A 24,705-nucleotide genomic window follows, 5' to 3' on the forward strand; every position below is an offset into this window, starting at 1 on the left:
AAACCCCCTGCCACTCCCCTTTTATGTGCCTGGTCTCCTCGGGCAGCGCCAGGGAGTCCAGCAGGGCACAGTTCCATTCAGAATGAAGAATATGATCCGTCTATAATCTATCGATTGAGGGATCGGACTCATTGAGTCACAGGGGGGTGAGATCGGCCGCTGGTGTGTGGATGGTGGAGACATCCGTCTACCTCTCGGGATCACGGCGGCATCTTCTCTGCCTTCCCCCACTTTCCTGAGAAGGTGAAGCGGCCTCTATAATAACAGCGTCCGCCGCTATGAGGCGAATAACGGGGAAGGCGAAGGATGAAACTTTGATCGAGCTGCAGAGCGCCACCGATTCACAGACCACAGGTAATTAAACCAAACAATGAGCTCATGTAGTATTTAACAAGGTCTGAGGAGGGCATAAGGGAATCTATGGCATCATGTGTCCCATGCTTGTATCTGCAAAAGTGCTGTTATTTACTGCCTCTGCTTTGAAGAACACGTTTTTCCAACATGGAGCCTTTATAGAACACTACTATAGCAAAGCATTCAACTTTAAAGAAACAGTGTAACCTCACAATCCAGTAAAAATGTCCCTTATTTTAAGATGTATTTTTTAGTCATTTTAGTGCCAGAAGGTCAATTTGAAATTTGATTGTCACTCTATTACATATAACTTGGTTATTTTTCATCTGCGCATGTTTCTTCCACAGCATAATTAAGATATTAGGGCTGGGCAATAAAACATGATCCATATTCTAATAATCCTAATGTATTTTAAATCAATCGCAATATAAAAAGGTCCAATATGTATGGCAACATATTACTTATACATTAGAGTGAGGATATATCACATATTGATCTACCTCAGGGTTATCAAAGGTTTAGTTGTTTATCTAGTGGAGCAAAAATCAGGCTTCAAACTTCAAAGAAATAATAATGTTACATTATCGTGATAATTATCACGAATATCAAGATTTAAAATTCTGTTGATATTGTCTTTGGCCAAATTGTACAGCCCTACAAGATCTGCTCTTTAAACAAAAGTTATGAATCTTGTGCCAGTTTGGCAGCTGTTGACGTCATGCGTCTGCATAAAGTGGAGGAGTTTGGGAAGGATCTGGTGTAAGTAGGGTAAACACAGTCAGAGGTCAGAGGTCAACAAGCAGGATTAACCCACAATTTAAATTTAAACTGGCTCATGTGTGTATCATTATAAAGGGAGTTATAGCAGTGATCCTGTATCACAAACACATACAATGGTTGTTTATGTGTGTGCACTGTACAGTCTTGTGATTTTCATGGCAGGAATGTCCCTTTAAACCTGTGACTGTGTGGTCACTGAGGCAGATTTGTACCTTTCAGACATCTTCATCTCCATTTTAAATTTTTCAATGGAAATTAGGTTAAACTAGCGAAAGGGCAAAATTGTCCCAAGTGAATCACCCGAGTAAAGAAATCCATGTTCCCCTCCTGCTCGTGAGTATTTGTGTAGATATGGGATTACGTTGTCTGAGATATTCAGGCTTCACTGGCTAAACAGCAAACCACTCTCAGCCTGTGGTTTCAGACAGCATGCTCACTCATACTCATGACATTAGTGTGATGGAGCTGAAATGGCTTGTCATTATTTGTTGTTGTCGTGCACACTAATCACCAGTGTCACCAGAAAATGGAGTTAAAGGTAATGGTTTGTGCTTTCACCGAGGACTTCATCTCACTAGTGGAGGGCTGTGGTCTATTAAGCCCAGAATTATCTTACCCATGGTTGAACAGTTTGTGAAGATGACATACCGGAGCTGTCAAACTGAGGAAAGAGCACTTTGCACAAATAAGCCTGGACTTTCCATGAATCATTCCCCATAGGAAAACAGTGAAATGTTTAAAAACACATCAACACCTCGCAATGTTTAAGAAACTGAAAAACTGCACCAAAATTTGAAGTGTGTTTTCCCTGACCCATGCCACATCCTTCCACTAAGTTTCATGGAAATCCGCCTTTAGCTCTTGTGTAACCTTCCTTAAAAACACAAAATAGATAATGAAAGAAACTGTTTGTGGTAAAGATTAGCTGATCTACCATAATGAGAGGCTCAGCTAAAAGTTCTTAACAATGCATGAATTCAGAAACTTCTTTTACCCTCAGGTTAGCCTGATGTACTCTGAAGTGTCCAGTGTCTGCTGATATTATTCCCACTTACATAATACACATCTCACTTATCTCGAGAGATTAAAATTCCTCATTTTAACCGGTATTATCCTCTAACTGATGTTTTAATATTTTTTTTAAACTGCAGTAGCGAAAGCCCAGAAGTCTGGAGACGTCCAGTAATCGTGGCGAATAGGTCAGGAGGCAATTTCCAGCAGAAATCTGCAGTTTGGGATCCATAACATGAAAAGTAAAGCGCACATGAAGAGTGGGCCTTCTCTAAATACAGTTAGTGTGTGGCGTGTGTTGACTGTCCTTATCTTTTGAGCCCTGCTTGTCAAAACACAAGATGACTTGAGAGTATTGCAAAAGTCTGCCGCTCTTGTGCTAAGAGCAGTGCTGCATTTTACAGAAGACAGTTTAGACACCAAAGTTTGCACTTAGCCCTAAAATAAAAGTAAAAAATGTTTGGGGAATCTCTGCTCTTAATGGAGCCATTATGATAAGAGGCGGTATATTGGTCAATTATTTGTAATGGCCAATATTGCCCTATCACAGATATATCTTTGATAGGGCAATATTGGTTATCCTGTCGTTATCAAAACATCATTTCTCTTGGTTTGGCATTGGCCTGGTGCCCGACCAGGCCTGTATTATCATAAGAGGAAAATCCAGATGATTTATTTCTGAGCATTCACTTTGAACCAGTCCGTCGAGTGAACATAATGAAATCTCAGAGCTTTTCAGTTTGTAAATACCCCCCACATTATTGTGTTAATCAGTTGTTCGTTAATAAAGACACACATGCCTGCTTTTTCAGGGTGAGCTGCGGGTTAATGGACTGTCCCTCGTTCTGCAGAAGCTTTGTTCAGGCTCTTATCAGAACGGACCTTCAGCTTCCTGTGACAGAGGAGGGCGTCTGTCTTCACATTGCTTTATGTGTTTGGAGTGTTTCCTCTTGTCCGCAGGTGGCTCAACACAGATTAATAGAAGGTCATGAGTGATGTCTTTCAGCTGGATGAGCACCAGATGTACTGTGACATTATTTACAGTGTGGATGGTGTCTAAACCTAAAACACCACAACACCTCCAATACAGAAGGTACTTGTTGGTGTCATGTAAATTCAGTGAGTCTTTAAACTGGACTAAAAGCTTTTCAGTGGTTTCTTTTCTGCATCTGCCGGGGTCGGTCCGGTCATTTTTTGAAACAAATGACTCACGTTATGAGAAATTTCCTTCCATTTAGGGAGATTTCACTTTGCTCTCTGCAGCCGGGTCAGTGAATGTATCATCCAATCAGAGGTGAAACAGAGCCAAAGAGTTGCTATGGAAACAGACCTTGTGATGTCATTACCGTCTTTGATGGAGGCAGGATACTTAATCAGACTTAGAGAGCAACCAAGTTTTCCCCTCGGTGAACTAGAGGACAGCTACAGTCGATTTATTTTTGCCATTTCATTGTGTTTCTTTATAGACTTTCTATTTCTTAGATTAAAGTAAAACGCTCTGTGCCTCTTTTTGCTTTGGCCTGATGGGCCTTTTTGCACATGTACAGGAAACACTGAGTTTTATGTGGCCACTCTTTAATGAGCGACTGTGCCTGACGGAGCTATATTTATCATTGTACAGTAACATTTGATAAACGTTGCCTTATCTGATTATAGAGCGACTGAAACGAGCATGAATTTATGAACCTGCCGTCTTACATGAATCATATCCAAGAAAAACAAAGCAAGAAAACCACTGGGTTCTGTCTGTGTTGACCAGTTTTCCTTGTAGAGAGTCGCTCTCCTCTTTTCTCAAACATGCATTTCTTAACATGGTATTTTTAGTACGCTGTGTCGTCTATTTGGAAGATTATACATTGCTCTCTGGGCCCTGAACACAGCCTCTTGTGTACGCATTTGTGGTATTTTTAAACTGATCAAGCCTTCCGGGGATTGTCAGGAAGTATGCCCTTGAGACAGCAGCATCCTCATGATAAGAAACTGACTTCGTAAAAAAAAGGAAGATTGGGATGGGGTTATCCATTTGTCCCCTTTTTCTGAACATCATTTTGTGGAAACGCTGTGAGAACAATCTTTTTTTAACACAACGTCCTTTACTTCACTTCCTAACAGGCGCTCTAGTTTGTAAATTGTTTTCTCTCCCTGCGATTCATAAAAATCTGGGTTTTCTCTGTTTTATGTATTGTTTTATATTAATATGTTTATTACCATCTTTATAGGCTTTTAGCACAGCATTAGCACGATGTCCTTAAACTACTCAATTCCTCAAGGTCATGACAACTTGATGAATTCCATTTGTCAGTGGAGCTCCGATACATGAAACATATTACTGGTTTTCTTTTTAACTGCACAAATTTCGGATGGTATTTTATACCTCACATTTTCACACAAGGGCTCTGAATACATATTTGAATGGAGCAGTTTGTGAACTATAGTGAGCTGACTCAACAGGAAACATGCTGAAGGAGATAGGATAGAGAGGATGTCATGTCATAGAGGACACAGGTCCAGGCCTTGCTCAGTGTATTGTGGTTTCATGGCAGCTAGATGAAAAATACATCTACAACACAATCAAGAATTATTTTATGTTTTATTAAGGACCTGTAATTATTTTACTTTTCTCCACTAGTATCTGCCACATCTGTTTCTCACACATCTGTCATGAATAGAACTCCTGCTTCGAGGGAGAGGCTGTGACATGTCTGTTTCACTTCCCTTCAGAGACGTCATAATACCGAGCTGTGGTGTGTGTTTGAGGATGTACCAGGAAAAACAGATAGTAAGAGTTTTCAATCTAATAAAAGGAGATTTATGGCTTTGACAGGAGTAAGATTCAAAATGTTTTAGTATCACACCAGTTATATAAGTAAAACAGTGTTGAGTTAAGTTAAGTAAGTGATAAAGGTGGTCTGAAATTTTCACTTCCTGATACCGATTCAGATACCTTTGTACCAATCTAATATTAGTGCATTTAGAAAAGTTTGTTGAATGCAACTGGCTCAGGTCAAACCTTTTGAAAAATAAATCCACACAGAGAATGAATGTCATAAAACTTCTTTTATTATTTAGTCTGACATCATAACTGAAGAGGAACACTAATTGAACACTTACTTCCTTTAAATTGAAATTGAAATGTTTTATGATATTGCGAGTATTGGTATGACATAAGTGCCACCCCTCGAAACTGAAGTTTACATACAACACACGTCAGGTCGATACAGTGATATATTGCCAAAATTGCATACACATTTTAGCTAGCTCTGGCTAATGCTACACTTCGGGTAATCATGTCTCAGTGCAGCTGCTGTTTGGAAGCAGTTGAGAAGAAGGGATTTTCAGGAAAAGACAAATTTTCTGAAGTTTATCTCTTTGAAACTAATAAACATTGAAGACGGGTTGTTGGATCATAGAGCATAAACTCTTGTACCCTCCAATTCCCCATATGACATTTTTGGTAGTAGGCAATAACAATGAGATATATATATACTACTATGAGATAAGGATATTGATAACATAAGACATAATACAAATGTTATATCTAATAAGACGGAACTCAAATACACTTTAAAATATTGCACAGTTGTGTGTGTAGGTTTGTGTCGCGTGCAGTGTCTGTGTTTGTCGAGTCGCACAGGGTTGATTGCAGGATTGTTAAACTGGGTGGTGCCAACCTCACGGACGAGCTACATAAGAGCCAGTATGAAGCAGTTTGGCTCATTTTAAAACAGTTTTTTCACCGAGTTAAATTTACATTTTGCAGCACACCACCAGCACTGCTTGTTACTGTGCTGCCTGGTTGATTCATGCAGGCGTTAAAATCTTCCTATGGGCTTTGAAGTAATTTATTTTCTGTGAGACTTTTATGTCCAATTAGGCCCATGGCTCTGTTTTACGAGAACCACTCTTCGATGCATTTTACAGTCAAGAATTTCTTGGCTCTCACTGCACGTCTACTTCTCCTGAACTGCAATTTAATACTTCCTCCTAACCTGTGTCTGTGTGTCCTTTTTTAAAGATGGTCTTGCAGTGTTGACTGCATTCAAGATAAACCTGCTCTCAGGTACGGGCAGATCGGAGGCTTGATGTGATGCCTGTCTGTCCGTCCTCGCACCATCATCCTCCTCCTCATCCTCGGCCGTCCCTCTTTTCATCCATTTGCTTATCAGGCTGAACGCTCCTCAGTAGCTGCCCATATTTCTCGTTGTGTTTCTGCTGTTTATTCGTTTGCTGGCTTCCGGTTTGTCTGTCAATCACACCATGATGTCTGTTTCTCTATCTGATCTCTCAGCTTCTGGCTGCAGCTGCAGAGCCGGGCTGCTGGAAGCTCAGTGTGCTGTGTTCTGTGTTCATGGCTGGGAAGTCAAATCAGCACGGATGCATGCTCCCATATACTTTAATGTGACACATTCACATGGTCATGTTACAATTAGGGCTGGTGTAACCTGTGCAGAGATATATATTTATCAACCATGACATTTTTAGATATTTAACAACGTTATAATTTGACACAAACAGCCCAGACTTGTTATTTTATTTTTATTGTATCCATCGACAGCTACAGTTGATTTTGAAGGATGGTAAAGTTACAGACACTGCTATAGGGACTTTTATCCTAGACACATTCAACTTGTTTACATTTGCGAAAGAAGTATTGTGATCTTTCATTTAAGTTTAAATAGTAGCAAGCATTTTGAAGCTGCTCAGATTTCTTTCTTTAAAGTTATTAATAACTCTATCTGTCAAATCCTGCATAATGAATGTAATAAAGCAGAGTAGAAAGTAGGATAAAAACGTAAAATACAAACTGAACTTGGTACAGAACTTGAGTAAATCTCTTTCCATCACTGCTGGTGAACATGTGCGTTTAGAACGTGTCATGTGTCAGAAATACAAGTTTACGATGACTCCGTAATGGATGGAAGAATATGCATTATGTAGTGTGCTTGTGTGTGGGTTAATGGTGGTGTGTGGGGGGGGCGGCTGACATATTCGTTCACGTCCTCTTGCCAGACAAACACTAGACACTGGATGTCAGTTCAGATTTGGAAACACTGGTTCCCACATGTTGTGATGACTCACTCTGAGATACAGTGAAGAGGTGACGCTCTCCTGCCGGTTACTCATGCAAAAAGAAACTGTGGAGTAGTAAATATGCAGCTCATGTGGGGGCCATGATCCAGAGGTGCAGTTAGAGGAGGGGGATCTAAAGGGGGTAGAGAAGTCTTCTGGTTGCAGTGATTAAGGTTTTGGATGATGCAGCCTCTGCTGTGTTATTTTAGTCTGCACGATCAGCACAATACCGTCAATGGCTCCCTATTCTCATATATTGTGGGCCTGATTTACTGTAGATATCCTCTTCTAATATCTTAAATTACTCAGGGTGAGGAAGAATTGTCAGGCTGTGATCACTCCTTGCTTGCTTGCAGGGCTCTGTAGATCTGACACAGCAGTTTTGAACCTATTGTCGTAGAAATAAGGACAGATATGTCTCTATGAGCCTGTTCTTTTCCAGAGGAATACACTTGGTCCAACATGTTCTTTACTTTAAGAGAGGATTTGAGGGCTAAGTGGGAGGACATGTGTAATAATCCCTCTCTGTATCTCATAAGCTGCTTTCAACCATGCACTGGAGTCCGGACATTTTCCTGGCTGAAAGGGAGAAGGCAAATGTGACCGTATCAGTTACTCCTGACATTTTCCTTCACTTTTACAGCCAGTCCAGCTAGTAAAATGTCCAAGAAATGCCTTAGTGGGTCCATGTGAGAATACAGCAGGAAAAAGTTTTTTCGAACATGGGACGGATGCAAAATAAAAAAAAACAGAACCAATACAAATATCTCAGGATGAAGAAGAGGAGCCATACATGTAGAAGAGGCAGATAAAGATGTCAACATCGAGCTCTGGGTGATGAAGGCTGATAGCGGTGTCAATGAGCAGTGTCCTGTTATTGTGGAAGCATCTGACCTGGACCACCTCCTGTTGCTACCTCATTTGTGAAGAACAAACTCCGGACATTCATGTGTGAAAACTGTTCAGATCAGATCACAAGCAAGGAGAAATAAGTGAATCTCACTCATCTTAGTCTGGGCTTTGACACCAGCTGCCTATTGGGACATTACTTCTCTTCCAGCTGGTGGTTAAACGTTTCATTTTAAATCTGAGCCCATCCCCCATGCTACTGGAATTAGTTTTTTTTAACAAGTTGGCATTTTGCTGTTGGATGATCACATGAGAATTTGTCAGCTTCTGTAAATAGCAGCTGACGTGTTATTGGGTCACGGGTGATAAGTGTGTGAAAAAACTTACTTTCAAATGAGCTCAGTTAATCTGTGGCCCTGTAAGTACGAGTTTTAAAGCTAATTAGTAAATAGCCTGGATGAATAACTTTGCAGTTTCAATATACAGTGGACGTTTCCAGTGAATTATTTAGTCATTCTGTCTGCACTGTCCTGTTTGCTGCTCAGTTCTGCACTGTGTATGACCCCTGTCAGTTTTTTGTTCCTCAGTGGAAGTAGATATAACACACTGCTGGCCCTTTGCTTCTGTTTGCTCAGGCTCACCAACCAGGATCTGATTGCCGCCTGTGCACAGTTGGAGTCAGGACAAACAAGTAGGGAGAGATAAATAGGAAAGAGGGAAAAAAACGCTAAGAAGAAAGAAAATACTCAGCTGCGGAGTGAACGTTGCTTCCCACGAGGCCAGTAGAAAAATGTCCCTGTCATATGCCCTTTTTATACCTCAGAGATTCCTGTGGTCCCACTGAAATGCCTTATTTACACAGCTTTTTAAGTAAGTCTGCATAGAAACACCACCGTCCCTCTCTCATTGGCTCACACTGCTGTCTGTCAGACCACTGGCTAATCAGAGGTGGCCGTTTGTGCTCGTCTGGGCTGAAGCTGAAGGAGGCTGGAGATCTTTGTCTCCTTTGTTTTCTGAGCGTGTTTCATCCAGGGGGAGGTTAGATGGACTCCTGATACAGCAGCCATCTCAGTCCCTGGTCCCTCCCCCCTCTCGGGTGTGCTCATGCACGTTCCAGCCTCCCCCCCCCCCCCCACAGGAAGTGCTGCTTTCCCACTGTTCAGGGAATTAATCAAGAGAAGGGGGGTTGGAGCAGGCAGCGAGCCGAGCAGTGCTACATGAGCACATTCCCTCAGCCACAGTCTGCCATGCAGGGAGAGGGAGGCACTGCTGGAATGTAGTGTGTCATTGTATTAGAGATGAAGAGGACTGAGAGAGAGAGAGTGTGTGTGTGTGTGTGTGTGTGTGTGTGTGTGTGTGCGCGCCATTGCTTTTGTGTGTCTCAACTCTTTCCCTTCTATAAATACACATTTCACTTCAAGACAACACCTCTTTAAATATTAATTATTAGCACTCTGTTTGGTTGACACAACAAATGTAAACCAGATACTTACTAGAATGTTACACAGTAGAGCTCGTACCTCTGCCAAGACCCAGCAGTCCCCTTATGAAACCACACTGAAATTCACTTCATCCAGATATTTGTGTAGGAACTGCACCAAATTTGATACGGCCCTCTAAATATGAGTTTTTTCATCAAGATTTATGAATTGTTCGCTGAGAAATCATCGAAATTGTAAAAAATTCCCTATCTCATAATGTTTAAGAGAGATATCTGCCCACTGATTTGGATCCACACCAAAATGTAAAGAGGTCTTTTCTGACCCATATCAGGAGTTTCATGTAAATCCATCTTGTAGTTTTTTGTCCTATCCTGCTAACTAACAAACAAACAAACACAGGAGGAATATAACTGTTCTTGGTGGAGGTAATGAAAAGTATTGATCCTTACACCCAGTTGTATGACACATATTTACTGTACCTTCTAATGTGATTGTTGTATTTTTCTTTTGCAGATGAAAACAATGGAAATGGCGTCAGTTCATTATCTGAACGAGGGACGTTGCCTGGAAATACAGAAGTAAGTTTGAATGTATCTGTTGGCTTGTCAATGTAAATCATCTATATGAAGCCTTAGCATGGATACTTAAAACAGCTTTTCTGACACTGTATCAGGCTATAAGAAAACCCAAATTGAAAAATGATAGCTTCTTTGTTTAATATGTACCTAAAAATAAATTGTACAAATTGTTGTTTTCTTTACCCATGAATGAGCCCTTGATTTATACATATTCTTTATATAAATACTCTATTTATATAAGGAGTGGGTCCTCTCTACGGAGGCCGCCATGTTTTATACAATAGCCCAAACTGGACAAACTAAACACCTTTTGAGTTTTGATGACAACTGAAGGCTATGAACTTGTAATGTTGCTTGGTCAAGTAATATCCTTCTTTGATTTGGTCTAAAGTCCAAAATAAACAGTATTACAAACAAATTGTTCAAAGCCTGTGCGCTTTTATTTTTGGCCAAAAGATTGTTGTGTGTTATGTCAGTGTTTATGATTGTGTGGTTTTTGCCGACTTATTCACTGATCCTTTGTTGAATCACTGGCCTAATTCATGAGTCACAAGACCTCGGTGTGTCAAAGAGCTTGTTTCATTCCTCTGACCACCAAAATCAGACAGGAGCCTGTTCGTCTGTGCTACAGTGAGCCAATCAAGCAGATGGTTTATCCATCAGACTTCATAGCACTGAATAAATTATGTCTCTGTTCTCCTCAGTGCTAGTCTGATCTATTAAAATCCTAACATGATTCAATAACACTATGAGGAGCTGTGAGCAAGAGCAAGGGCATCACTTGGGGCAGGGTTCAGAAAGCCAAAGAAAATACTGCACACTTTGTGTATTCATAAATATTGCCTCTCAGAAATCACCAGACATTATGGGTTTTTCCTTCAAACACTGACATCATGAATGCAGCTGAATTGAAAATGAACCTTTTTCAAAAGTCAGGTTCAAGTGAAGCATGAATGGTGGTGTAAACCTCTAAAACATCAGGTTATTTAACTGTGTGGAAAAGTAACTGTCAAGATAAAATCAGAAATTACAAATGCAGACTAAGAGTTTGCTGTTGTGTTTTAAATTCCAAACTGGTTAAAAATGATAAGATATATCAAGTATTCACATCTTAAGCCACAGTGTTGTGACAGCACAACAAATAAAGGCACATACAGAGAATTATAGACGCTGGTGACAGTAGAATCGGGCACATGTTGACCATTTGATGTTGAATCAATTTTCACAGATTGATCTTTGCCAGCAAGAAAGTCGTTTTGAATAGATATTAGATAATTGGTCAAATCAGAAGATTAATGTTGTGAACAGATGAAGGTTTTAAGTTTCTCATATAGCATCAAAACATGTCCATGAAAAAAAAAAGAATAACTAAAATAAAAAGCATCAGAACTTTTATTTCCCTCCATCAACTATTTTTGTATGATGACAGGTTGTGGTCATCATAATCGAGTATATTATGGGGTTTCTACAGTTGTCATGGCACCCATCTAAGCTATTCTTCAAAAATTGAAAAATCCCAGGAATCAGTAGTTCACAATAACTTCACTATTCATCAAGTCTAATGTTGGTGCACCTGTTTTCCAAGTTGCGTGTTTCTGTTTGCTTTCACTTCCTGCTCTGTGAGAGTTATTTCATGTTTATTGTTTGTCCCTCAGACTGAAAAGCTTCACCCAAACAAAGACACAGTTTTCTTCAGGGACGGAGTTCGAAGGATAGACTTTGTCTTGTCTTACGTGGATGACAAAGATGGAGAAAAGAAACAGGTAAGTGTAACAGAACAGACTCGTGTTTCCTGACTACTCAGCATTTTGTCACTGTGACATCAAAACCACTAGAACAGGAAGGCATGCGGTACTGCGAGAGGAAGTGAGAATCAAAGAACAGAGTTACAGAGTTGACGTCTTCCACACGTGCAGCGCCTCTTTTTCCATCTTAGATATTTTGTTTTGCATCTGCCCCGTGTTAGAAATATCGTCAACATGTCCTCTCAATCGCTGTGAATTTTCTGGTGTCTTCTCAAATGGGCTCACTATGACATTTTCCGTATATTTTAGTAGGGGGCTGGCATGAAAAGTTCAGGGAAATGTGTGGAGCAACACACTCAGACCTTTGCATTTTCACATTCAGCCCCTCCAGAAAAGTTATGCAGTTGTCAACATATTTTCATTCATACTGTTAAATTGGCTATAATCAATATTTTGTACAATAACAGTTCATTTCTGCGTGTACACGGTTGTTTATCGCTCATCACAAGTTTACTCACATTGACCCCCACTTGGTCCTTATAGCTCATTCTGAAAACATCTCTCAGCTCTGTACTCAGACATGAGCAGAGTCGATGCAGAGTCAATGTTCTAAACAGAAACATTACATATAAGCAAAGTAATAAGTCAATTAAATACTTAAATTACCATGATAAACTTAAACTTAAGAACTTTAAATAGAAAATCCCTCATTTAATTCACAAAGAAACAAGATTTACATATCTTTGTGGATTTACATAAAAAAACATGTGCAGTAGTTTGCAGCAGCGGCCAGCTGGCTAGCTAGTGAACACCAAAGGGAAACCCCCAGAACATAGACTGCCCCATTAAACAACTGATTTACCGTTACAGTTCCTTTTTAACATAATTCGACAAACTGTAACTATGAAACCAATTCTATATTTCACAATGTCCTTTGTTGTTTCTTGGTTAAATTGTTACTTACCAGGTAAAATGTTGTTAAGGGCCGTGAATGACTGTGTGTGTTGCTTCTTTTTCAGCAGTATTTTGCTTTTTGAGTCAGAATGACACTGCAGCGACTGACTCCAGCTAATTGCTGCTACCTACTGACATGAGGGCGTAACATGACATGAGAGAAAAAACCTGAGAAACAAACTATTATTCTGTTAATGCTAGCTGACCGAAAAGTGAACACACTGGCGCTCTCACACAATGACTTAAACGTGTCACAGCAAAAGAAAACTACAATTTGAACCTCACTTTTATGTCGTAAAAGTCTGTCGTCTTGATTGTCTCTCTTTCCTGTTTAAGTTTAATGTTTGTTTGCCATATTTTATTTTTGACAAATGTTTATCAAATCAGATTTATGAATGAAACATCTACATCTGATAATGAAAATCCTACAACTCTGTCCCCCGAGGAACTGCCCCCCCCCCCCCCCCCCCCGAAAACCCATTCGGAAGCTCCAACAGTAATTTGAGAAGTGTAGTTTTTTTTGGAGAAGCCACGTCTGTTGTTCTGCACCGACCTCAGGCCCAGTCGCCTTTTGAGATTCTCGAAATGTGAATCAAAGGTCTGCAGCTTTGTTGCATCTGTGTAAAGTGGACGCAGCAGAAAACCCACTGAGAGCATGTGTGTGGTTTGTGTTCCTATCCACAGGAAAGGAGGAGGGAGTTTGAGGCCAACCTGGAGAAAACCGGACTGGAGCTGGAGACAGAGGACAAATCAGTAAGAAAATCAGCCGCAGAGTAGCTGCACCACCTAGTGGCTAGTTTGCCGAGGCACACCACATTCGACAGAAAACGATCTTAAAGGGATCTCTCAGTTGTAGACACGTGAAACTGCCTTTTTTTCAAGTCTTGGAAACTGCAGTGAGGTGAGCAATATTCTTCTTCTTCTCTATTTGTGCTCGTATCAGGACTCTAAAGACCAGAAGACGTATTTTCTGAAGATCCACGCTCCATGGGAAGTACTAACCACCTACGCTGATGTCTTAAAAGTCAAAGTTCCCTTCAAGGAGAGTGATATCCCCCACGCCCAGGAGGTCCCCCTGGAGTGGCTAACGCATCCTTTCCGTCTGCCGGACTATATAATGCACCCACAACCGGACTACTTCACCTATCCCTTCGACAAGAACAAGACGGACTTCTTCCTCATCAATGACAAAGACTCGTTCTTTCCACCGTCCACGAGAAACAGGATTGTGAGTGATTTCCTCCCTTTAATCTGAATTCACTTGTTACATTGCCTCGTCTAAGATTTTAGTATTTATGAATGAAAATGCTACCACAATGGAACTCTTTGCAGTTCATCTGGACTCAGAGTTCTCCTCTACAGTGTTGGAATACGCTTGTGCAATGGGAATAGCACTCAGTTGTGCAAATTCCTCGCACTAGGCCCAAGCTGCACCAAATGGTGATCACTGATAGAAATCTGTCTCCTATATAAGCCAGATCTATTTCATTGAGATCCATGAATTATTCCATGTCAAATATTTCCCCCCTTTGTCCAGTTCCAACCTAAAATTGAATGTGGTCTTTGGGTGCGGTGATGGGTTTTGTTGAAATCAAACAGACTGGGGGGAAATATATCCATCCTGACGGATATAACAATGAGGCAAAATGCATTTAGCAAAATGAATCCAATGAAACCAAATCCTTTAATCCTTTTTAATTCCCTTCCTTGTGGTTAGGTGTTCTACCTCCTGGCTCGTTGTCCGTACTTTAAAGAGGGTTGCAAAGAGAAAGACAAGACGGGAATCAAGCGATTAATCAGCAACGGGACCTACACAGCGGCCTTCCCACTTCATGATGTAAGAACACATGGAAGAAAGAACATGAATGTGATGAGGTCAAACAATCAAAGTACATTAAATATAGGTAGCAGATCCTTTCAGATAGTACCACCTTCATTTTCTGAGTCTTTTGACTTGTAGGTCATTACAGAGAGGGGATCACAGTGACTAGGTATTTTTTATCGGTAATTCCTCACAGATTAAGATTGGACCTGCATCATTTATGAGTTTAAGTAACCCAATTCCATTTTCAATAGTCTGACCCGATGCTTCCTGCATCTCACACAACATTGAACTACTGTTAATCTTTTCCCCCATGATGATGAAACACATTGAGAGCAGCAGTTCTGCAGAATGAGTACATTTTAGTGTAAGTCCTACTTTTACTATTACCACTACAGTGACTTAGATTACATCATGTCAGCTGCTTACTTTGCTCCTAACTAGCCATAGTATATAACTCCATTGCTTTTCCTTTTTACTTGCTGGAAAATTTGGTGAAACCGTGGAAAAGTTTGACATTTTAGGAAACACTCTCATTCCCTGTCTTGCCAGGAACATTGATTACATTTCAAATTGAACATGTTTAATTTCCAAATATCTTGAGCTCAGCAGCCATAATTCCACTGCTTGTTTTCCTTCCAGTGTCGATACTGGAAAAGGGCTAGAGACGCTGAATGTGAGAGCGAGCGCTTCAACCTGTACAGCCACTGGGCCCGGTTCCTTTGTTTCTACAAAGAGCAGCCGCTGAACCTCATCAGGTAAAACAGACGGGACCCGAATGCACTCAGCGTTTACAATCATCCCTTATTATGTTTTAGAGAAATGATATTAAAGTGATTCTCTGGCCGCAGGAAGTACTATGGGGAGAAGATCGGGATCTACTTTGCCTGGTTGGGCTTCTACACAGAGATGCTGTTCGTCGCAGCCGTCATGGGCGTCATATGCTTCACCTATGGAGTGCTCAGTTATGATGACAACCAATCAAGGTTAGTACCACTAGAGGGCGTCAGGGAGCTGATAACTCCATGGCCAAAAGTATCTAGACCCTTAATGTGATTGTTTACCACTTTGTAACAAAACCATTGACATTCATATGCTGCTATATCAGCCTCTTTGGTATTATAACCAAACGTATAGAGACACCGATGTATTACAATCATATGCGATTGTTTAACACTTTAATCCAGAGCCATTGGAATTCATAGGCTGCTATAACAGCCGCTTTAACATTATGGCCAAAGGTATGTAGACACCCATAGATCACACTTAAGTTGTTGTTGTTGACCAATTTATTCCTAAACCAACAAACATTCATGAACTGCTATAAAAGCCTCAAATCGTATGGGAAGATCACCAGTGTGGTCATGAGCTGGTGTTGTGTGTTGGTGTTTGATAAGGCCAGTCAAAGTATTTCTGTGTGCACGGGGGCAGTGTCATGTGGACTCTGGGTTTGTACCCTAATGGTTGAATGCACTTATTGTAAGTCACTTTGGATAAAAGCGTCAGCTAAATGAAATGAAATGTTATGTAATGTAATCTACCTTCATTTATTCTCTTTCTCTTTTCAGCAAAGAAATATGTGACGCTAATATTGGGGGCAGCATTCTGATGTGTCCACTTTGTGATAAAAAATGTCCTTTCTGGAAGCTCAACTCCACTTGTCTCTCATCCTGGGTAAAAAACATTTCTCCTCCTTATTTGGACTCCACTTTGAAGCCAGGGATCATATCAGTGTTTATACTACATACTGACATTCTGTGATACCATGTTGGTGGAAACACTAGACTAAGAATTTAAAGAATCTCTTATGAGGATTCAAACATATTGGTTTGTCAAACTTGCAATCTATTCATACATAAAGAATACAAGGTCATAAATAGTATCCTGCTGGTTGAGTACATGTCACGTTCTTTATTTCTCCACTTAACCTCTTTTTATTTTCTCTCTCTCAGCAATCCCATCTGTTTGATAATGAGGGGACGGTGTTCTTTGCCATATTTATGGGGATCTGGGGTAAGTGTCCGTCTGTGCAGCTCTCCCTCTTTCCCCTTCTCCTGTAAGACAGATTTTCACTATTAAAACTTGCGCTTCAGCCCAGAGCAACTTTCCAGCACAATTATGTTGTTATGAACGAGCAGTTTGCCCGGCGACATGTCGGCCAAGTCACTGGCGTCATGCACAGCAGATTTAGGTCTTAAACATCTGTCCAAAGAAATACAGGAACACTCCCAGAAACACTAGCTTCACTACATAGAACAAAGTCTTTGTTCAGATACTTCCAGACTAAGAGTTTACGACTGTTGACAGTGACTCTGTTTCTGGAGTTCTGGAAGCGGCGTCAGGCGCGGCTGGAGTACGAGTGGGACCTGGTGGATTTTGAGGAGGAGCAGCAGCAGCTTCAAATGCGTCCAGAGTTCGAGATCAGATGCACCAACAGGAGACTGAACAAGATCACCCAGGTGCTTTGGAGCTTTTCTGACTATAAAAGAACGTATGTGTTTTCAAAAAGATAAAATTATGACAATGGTATTTTATCTTCCAGGAAATGGAGCCTTATCTCCCCATCACCAGCAAGTGTGCACGCTTCTGCCTCTCCACAGCCACCGTCATTTTCTGGGTAAATATGTGTGTATGTGTGTGTGTGACAGCTATTTATATTATATCTATTATCAATTACATGATAAGTCGCTTAGTATCAACAGCTGCATTTGTGTGAATGTGTGTGTGTGTGTGTTTGTTCTCCACAGATCTCTCTTATAGTGGCCTGTATCATCGGGGTGATAGCGTACAGACTTGCCGTGTATGCCGCCTTCGCCAGTATCATCAAAGACCCCATGAGGAAGATCCAGGTGGTGGGCAGGTTCATCACGCCGCAGCTGGCGACTTCTGCCACCGCCTCCTGCATCAACTTTGTCATCATCATGATCCTCAACTTCTTTTACGAGAGGGTGGCCATTTGGATCACTGATATGGGTGAGGAGGTTTCGTCTGACGTCCACCGACCTAAAGAAAACACCTTTGAACAGATTTAGAGGAATGTCTGGTGCTGATGGTGCAAACTCCTCTTTCCACAGAAATCCCAAAGACCCACCTGGAGTATGAGAACAGGCTGACCATGAAGATGTTTATGTTCCAGTTCGTCAACTACTACTCCTCCTGCTTCTATGTGGCCTTCTTCAAAGGGAAATTTGTGGGTTATCCTGGTGACTACTCCTACATGTTTGGCAAATGGAGCAATCTGAGGAACGAGGAGGTGAGTTAGACCCAGATTAAACCATTCTTAAAGGACAATGATGAGTAAATAAACTGAGTTGTAATTCCTAAAGTTAATATTCCCAGAGGAATGTGCATTAAAAACGAAGCGTGTTGTTGTCGCAGTGTGACCCTGGCGGCTGCCTCATCGAGCTGACCACGCAGCTGGTGATCGTCATGGCCGGGAAACAGTTATGGGGAAACATTCAGGAAGCTCTGCTGCCGTGAGTCCATCACATCTGTGTGTGCCCCCCCCCCCCTTCATCATTCCCCTCATTCAGTTACTCAGAATGAAAGTAACATTAGGCCACAACAAGACAACATTTCTATCAAATTCTATTCTCTGCTACAAATTGTACGCAGTCATCATCAATAGATTTTCCATTAATACATACTGTATTGTTTTCCACCTTGCAAAATATCAAGAACTTTCTATTTCTCCTCACCTGGGAATGTCCTCAGCAAAAAAACATTAGCTACACATTTTAAATGTCTTGGCTCAGGAGGTTCAGAGGGTCGTTCAGTAACACAAGGTCGGTGGTTTGATCCCCAGCTTCTCCTGTCTGCATTTCAAAGTGTCCTTAGGCAAGTTACTGAGCCTCACATTGTGCCTGAATGTGATTGATGAGAGCTGGAAAGTGAAAGATAAATACAGTTTAACATTTAAGAGAGAGTGTAGATAGATTTGGACCAGGTTATCGACTGCGACCGTGATCTGTTCAGTTCTTTGAGAAGATTCATAGGTTTAGATGAAATAACAAGTATGATTATTCAGAGTTTAAACAACTAGAGTCACATCAAGTCAGTTGTATTAATGAGCATATTGATGGAATCTGGAGGAAGATGATTTGGCCTAATGCCTGTAAGACAGCAAGCGACCATAAAGTTAGTGGAAACTATTCAATAGAGAATTAAAGAGCTGCATGCTTTAAACAACTTGTTTCTATCGTGTGCAGAACATACGATGTTAAAACTGTAGAGATCATTTCATCACCATCCATCCCTCCGGAAATGTATCTCTGTGTTTGTGCCGATTCCAAAGTTGATATTGAATCATACCCAGATTGACGTGTGGTTCTTCTTCACGGGCTCCTCAACAGGTTGATGCGTAACTGGTGGAGCGGCAGAAAGGGGCGCCACCATCCTGAAAACCATTACAGCCGCTGGGAGCAAGACAACGTCCTGCTGAACTTCACCCAACTGGGCTTGTTCTACGAGTACCTGGAGATGGGTGAGCTACTTCTGCTGGATTACTTGTGAAATGATTTGTTACAGGTCACATTTGTACAGACTCATACTATGCACTGATCACAGCCACACCTCTCATATCACTGCGTTCTGCCTTTTCTATTTCATCTCTCTATCTGTTCTCCCTCTTTGTCGATCCAGTCGTCCAGTTTGGCTTCATCACTCTGTTCGTGGCCTCCTTCCCCTTGGCTCCGCTCTTGGCTCTGTTCAATAACATCCTGGAGATCAGGGTGGACGCCTGGAAGTTCACCACCCAGTTCAGACGGCCGGTGGCGTCCAAGGCTCGAAACATCGGCGCGTGGCAGGAGATCCTCAACGCGGTGGCCATTTTATCCGTCGTTACCAATGTGAGTCAGTTAATGCAGTTTCGTTTGCGGAATTTTTACGAATATCTACATTTTCATGGATGATAAATGTTTAGCTGTTGAACTGGAATGCTAACTAATCAATGCAACCTAAATAAAATGTCAAATTCAGTAGGAAACTATGCATCAAACTTTTTTTTAAAGGTTTTTTTACCACAGTGAGACATTTTAAACGACAATCCTATGTGCTTCCGGTTGTTACAGGCGTTTATCATGGCGTTCACCTCAGACATGATACCCCGGATGGTCTATCTGTACGCCTACGGTAATAACACCAGCATGATGGGCTACGTCAACAACAGCCTGTCAATATACAACATCTCTCAAATCCGTGAACGCAACATGCCGGAGGAGCGGGAATACTCGTTTGATAACTTGACCTCCACCTGCAGGTATCAGAGAAAGAGCAACATGACATTTTACAGTGATGTAAAACAGAAAAGCTGTAAAACGTCACATCGGAAAAGCTGGCACTCGACTATATGCTTCTCCATCTTTTTGTCATTCTTAACATAGGTCTTTGCACAGTATTTGCAAATTTCAACAGCCTTTCCTTCTACATTGACATTGAAAGGTCTCCACACATGAGATAGTGCACGTGGCATTGTTCTGTAGAATAAGATTAGAAAAAAGCTTGTAAAAAAACACTAAAGCAATGCCAGAGATATAAATAGTTAGCCAAACATTTGTATTTTACAATTGATGGATAAATGAATAGAAATACGCTAGATGAACAGATGAACAATCCTCAATCAGCATACTAATATATTTTCCCAAGTAATATGGGGTGAGAAAATGTCGAAAGTGGCCCTTTATGGCAATGTTCAAGAAAGTGAAAAAAAAAGTACTGGATCTGCCTCCTGATCCAGATTCACACCAAACAATGTTTACCCACACCACATCTGTCCACCTAGTTTGATGGTGATACTACAAATACTTTTTGTGTAATCTTTCAAACTAACATACCAACAAATGCAGATGGAAGTTCTATACTGTAGTATTTACTGATTAAATTGTATCAGCATATTCTCTGTATGAATATATACATTCATTTTCATTTGATGCTCTGTCGTCTTTTTGTTTTTGTTTAGATACCGTGATTACCGTTACCCTCCAGGCCACGACAAGGAGTACGCTCACACCATGCAGTTCTGGCACATCCTAGCTGCCAAGATGGCCTTCATTATCACCATGGAGGTAAGACCACACACCTTCTGTTCTACATGACTCTCAGAACTCATCTATAACACTGATAGAACTCTTCATTGTGTGTTAACTCCTGCCTCTGCAGCACGTGGTCTTTGTGGTGAAGTTCTTCGTGGCGTGGATGATCCCGGACGTGCCGTCGGACGTGAAGGCGCGGTTCAAACGAGAGCGCTACCTGATCCAAGAGTACCTGCACAACTACGAGGTGGAGAAGCTCAAAATGCAGCTGAGCGCCAGTTTCATCACGGCGCCGCAGTCGGACACGTCCCTGATATCGGACACGCACGAGGTGTTGTCTGAGTTCCTGTAGCCGCGGCTTCACCCCTCCGACTAAACAAGCCAAGAAATGGACACGTGTGGGACTCGGGGCTGCTCAGAACGTCCATATGATCCATGTGTAAGGGCTTTTGTCTTGGGGATAAAAGCGCTGCTATCTTTTAAATGTACATTAACATCCGGTCAAATTTGCTCCTGCGAGAGGAAGTAGAGATGGATCTGAAAAAACAAATCCAGCGCCATGTTTCACTGTGCTTCGTACTTTAAATCAGCTTCTTGAGGGACTGAGACTTTTCTGTGCCATAAGGAAATATCGGAAGGTGTCGGGACGGATACGAGTGTAGCTGCAGTTTGTATTGTTTTCCACGTGATGCATTCAAACTAATGACTGAGAGACTCTGTTTGTGCTTGTAGAGTTTAAGCTAGAGGTGTTTACCTTGTGAAATTAGTTGTAATTTCCCTTTAAATTAGCTGGATATGCAAACAATTTCCTTTCTTTTTTTGCATGTAGTTCATCTACTGAGAAAACTGAGATGAGGTCGGACTTGTTTATAGACATGTGTCAGTTGTGGAATAGTGTGAATGGTAATTGTGGCTGGAAGCTCATATGATTTCCCTAAGAATGTACAAAATACTTATAATAGGTTTCAATATATCAGATCTGAAACACATTTATAATATAAGAGAATGAAATAGTCAGTGCTTAATCCCACAGACACTCAATTTCCTTTTAACTCATTTTTTAAATCGGTAGCTGCATAATATTTGTTCCCACTTATCTGTAGCTGGGCTATGAGACTGTCAGTTTTTAGTTTTCAGTGTGTTATATTTTGGGGAAAGCTCTTAAAAACTGCATTTGAAAACAAAGTACCTCCGTTTACACTTCGGCGAGACAGATGCTGCAGGTTCATCTTCCAAACGTGTTCCCAGCCTGCACCGGGACCAATAACAAGACTCGTACCCAAAGAACCAAATAACATGTTGGAAGATCTCTTACTGATCTTCAGTTTTAATACAATCAGTGTGTGTGGACGGGTTCAGCTCGGTCGTGTGTCCGCCTCATTCCTCCTCGTGCTGCACTCAGACTTAAAATGGCCTTTTCTGTTTCACGTTGACTGGAGGCTTAAACAGTTGTAACCTTGATTTCTGAGATAATCATACAAGAGAAGAAACACATAAGAAATATAAACTTAATGCCTCATCCTCTCTGGCTGGATATTAACTGTTGCTTTGGATATAAAAATATAAATGTGATCTATTTTAATTGGTTGTAGAGCGATTAATTTATTGATATGTTTCCTCTCTGTGATCTGAATCTTTTTTTTGTACAACCATCTCAACATTCTCATTTTAAGATCTTTTATTATCCGTTTACTTGTGACACTTAATTTACAATTTGTCGCCACCAAACAGTGTTAGCGCAGAAAGTTGCTCAAGTGCATTTTTATGCTTTTGATTCCAACTTTGTCGAGGGACCAGGGAAGTTAAAAACCTGTGGGAGACACAGGTTCAGAAATGTGATAATAATTCTTGACAGCAGATCATTTATCTGACACAGTGAAGCTTTTTATCTGCTTCTGCTTTGGATCTTTCTGTGTTTGTATCGAGACTTACTTGTGATTTACACTGTAATTGATGCAGCTCACAGCAAATTATATCTGACCAATTGACCTGATTTACTCTAATCTGATTTACTCTATAATCTCAGGATTAAACCTCTTCCAGTGTCGGTCGAGCATCCCTTTTTGACACGATATGCAGATGTCAGACATGTGCGAGGGGTTAGGTCGGTGCATGATCCTGTAATGTGCTCGCTGTACCGTATATCCCAGCAAACAAATGCCTTAAATGTCTGTGTTTACTTGTTTTTGTATGATTTTGTAACGGCAGCATTTCCTGTCTGACTTCAAAACCTGTTTCATGTCGCTGCAGCTGGTCTTTGCAAAGTAGTTGTTTTGTCTGGTTTGAGATGCTGTTTTGTGTAAATATTGTGTATGTTACATTCTAACCTTACTGTAGCCTATTGTACAGAAACGCAGTAAAGGTGGTTATGTCCACAATAAATAAAGAAATACTACGTATTATTGTGAGTTTGGGGTTTTTGCACTTGACCATATTGGGGGATTTCAATTCTGAGACTGTGACCTCCCTCAAACAAGCCTTCAAAGAAAAAGGCTCCTCCCTCATCTCTTTAAATTGGCTTCATTAGGTAAGCTAAACTCCTGCATGCCCATAACCTACCGATTATGCTATTTGATCTCACAGACTGAGCCCAGAAAGCCGCATATTGCTGTTTGATGTAACTTCATACTTCATAAATTAAATAAAATATACATTTATTAGTTTCTGAGTCTGGGAAACTGGAAAAAACTCTAAGATTCCTCCAAACTACTGTATCTCTACACTTTAACCAAGTCACATATATTTAGGCGACTTTATGTGAAAACTATTTTTTGTCACTTACATTCACTGAGTGTCCCCTGAAACAGTTCGGCGCCGTCCTGGGAGACCCGCCTCACACCCTTCGAAACCACTGGTCCACACAACAACACCAATCCACATATTACAAGTTGAGCATATGAAAGATCAAGAAAAATACAAATTACTCTTATTCTTATTACAAAGCGCAATACTGCTACCTCTTAAAAGTATTTATTTCTTCTCTCTCCCCTCAAAAAGATTTGAATAGGAAAGCTGAATCAATAAATTTCTAAACATTTCTGTTAATGAAGTTTTGCCTAGACAAGATTGGCTTCAAAACTTTAAAATCTTTCTGATTCGTCTTTTCAAACTCAATTGAACAGAGAGACATCCCTGCTTCAGCATATTAAATGTAAGAAAAATAGTGTCCAGCTCTGCCCACACTTTGGTGCACAGGGAAGGTCAAAGGTCACAGTAAGGTAACAACAAACAAAACACACTTGAGTTTTGGGGGTGAGCTTTGAACTTTTAAGAAATAACAGCTGTATTGAACAAAATCCAGCAAATTGCATATGAGGATAAAGAAAACAAATTAATACAGAAGATCCAACAATCATCAAATCAAAAAGAAGAAATAAATAAGAAAGAATATATGTTAAAGGCTTGAATTAACATTTGTGTAAGATACAGTGTCTTGTATGGCCACCAGGTGGCAGCCAATACCCACAAATGAAAGGAAAGGCCCAACTCGCTTTTATCTGTCTTTTGTTTTATCATTTAATCACAGCTTTCATTATTATTCTTACTAACATTAATATTTGTTGTTATCATTATTATAATTATTGTTGTTGCTATTTCACATGCATTACCAGTAGGCAGCATTTGTATTTCTATTATTTGGCCAAATTGCAAGAGAACAATGAGGCCTCCATATAATGAAATCCTTGAAGAAGAATGTATATATTTTTTGGTTGAATCCAGATTTTGTATTCATGCCTCTGTGTGAAGATGTGGTTGTCGGGGGGAAGGAAGTATGTGGAGATGCTTAAATTATTGATGGATGTGAGGAGAGGAGCCTGTTGGGTGGGTGTGGAGGGGGTTCCTCTCCCGCTCATTTGGTTTCCATGGCACCGCCCTCCAGAGAGCTGCAGCTTTCATAGATCAGGTTACTCTCTCAGTTTCATTTTATTTTTTTATACATTTAAAAAATAAAAAAGCAAAATGAAAAATAAACGAAATCGAGTTGTGTTATCATTTAAAGTTGCATCATTGAAATAATGATCGGATGAAATTAACACACACACACACACACACACACACACACACACACAC

The 24,705-nt window shown here is 40.7% G+C and overlaps 1 protein-coding gene across 2 annotated transcripts; it reads left to right on the forward strand.

The window, feature by feature from the left end:
- Positions 1-21,661, forward strand: ano5b (anoctamin 5b). 2 transcript variants are annotated; one of them, XM_053435884.1, is made up of 21 exons: positions 1-354; positions 6,161-6,205; positions 10,020-10,084; positions 11,740-11,847; positions 13,468-13,536; positions 13,727-14,011; positions 14,501-14,620; positions 15,248-15,363; positions 15,457-15,591; positions 16,174-16,279; positions 16,558-16,618; positions 16,913-17,064; positions 17,148-17,222; positions 17,353-17,578; positions 17,680-17,858; positions 17,984-18,081; positions 18,958-19,088; positions 19,247-19,452; positions 19,675-19,862; positions 20,562-20,667; positions 20,762-21,661. In XM_053435884.1, the coding sequence occupies exons 1-21, from the start codon at positions 279-281 to the stop codon at positions 20,984-20,986; spliced, it is 2,772 nt and encodes a 923-aa protein (XP_053291859.1). In that variant the 5' UTR covers positions 1-278; the 3' UTR covers positions 20,987-21,661. The 2 variants fall into 2 exon arrangements, with proteins under 2 accessions (XP_053291859.1, XP_053291944.1); XM_053435969.1 differs by lacking the exon at positions 6,161-6,205 and having other exon boundaries at positions 4-354.
- Positions 21,662-24,705: the final 3,044 nt, after the last annotated feature.

The sequence above is a fragment of the Pleuronectes platessa genome, chromosome 1, assembly GCF_947347685.1.
Source record: "Pleuronectes platessa chromosome 1, fPlePla1.1, whole genome shotgun sequence".
Lineage (NCBI taxonomy): Eukaryota > Metazoa > Chordata > Actinopteri > Pleuronectiformes > Pleuronectidae > Pleuronectes > Pleuronectes platessa.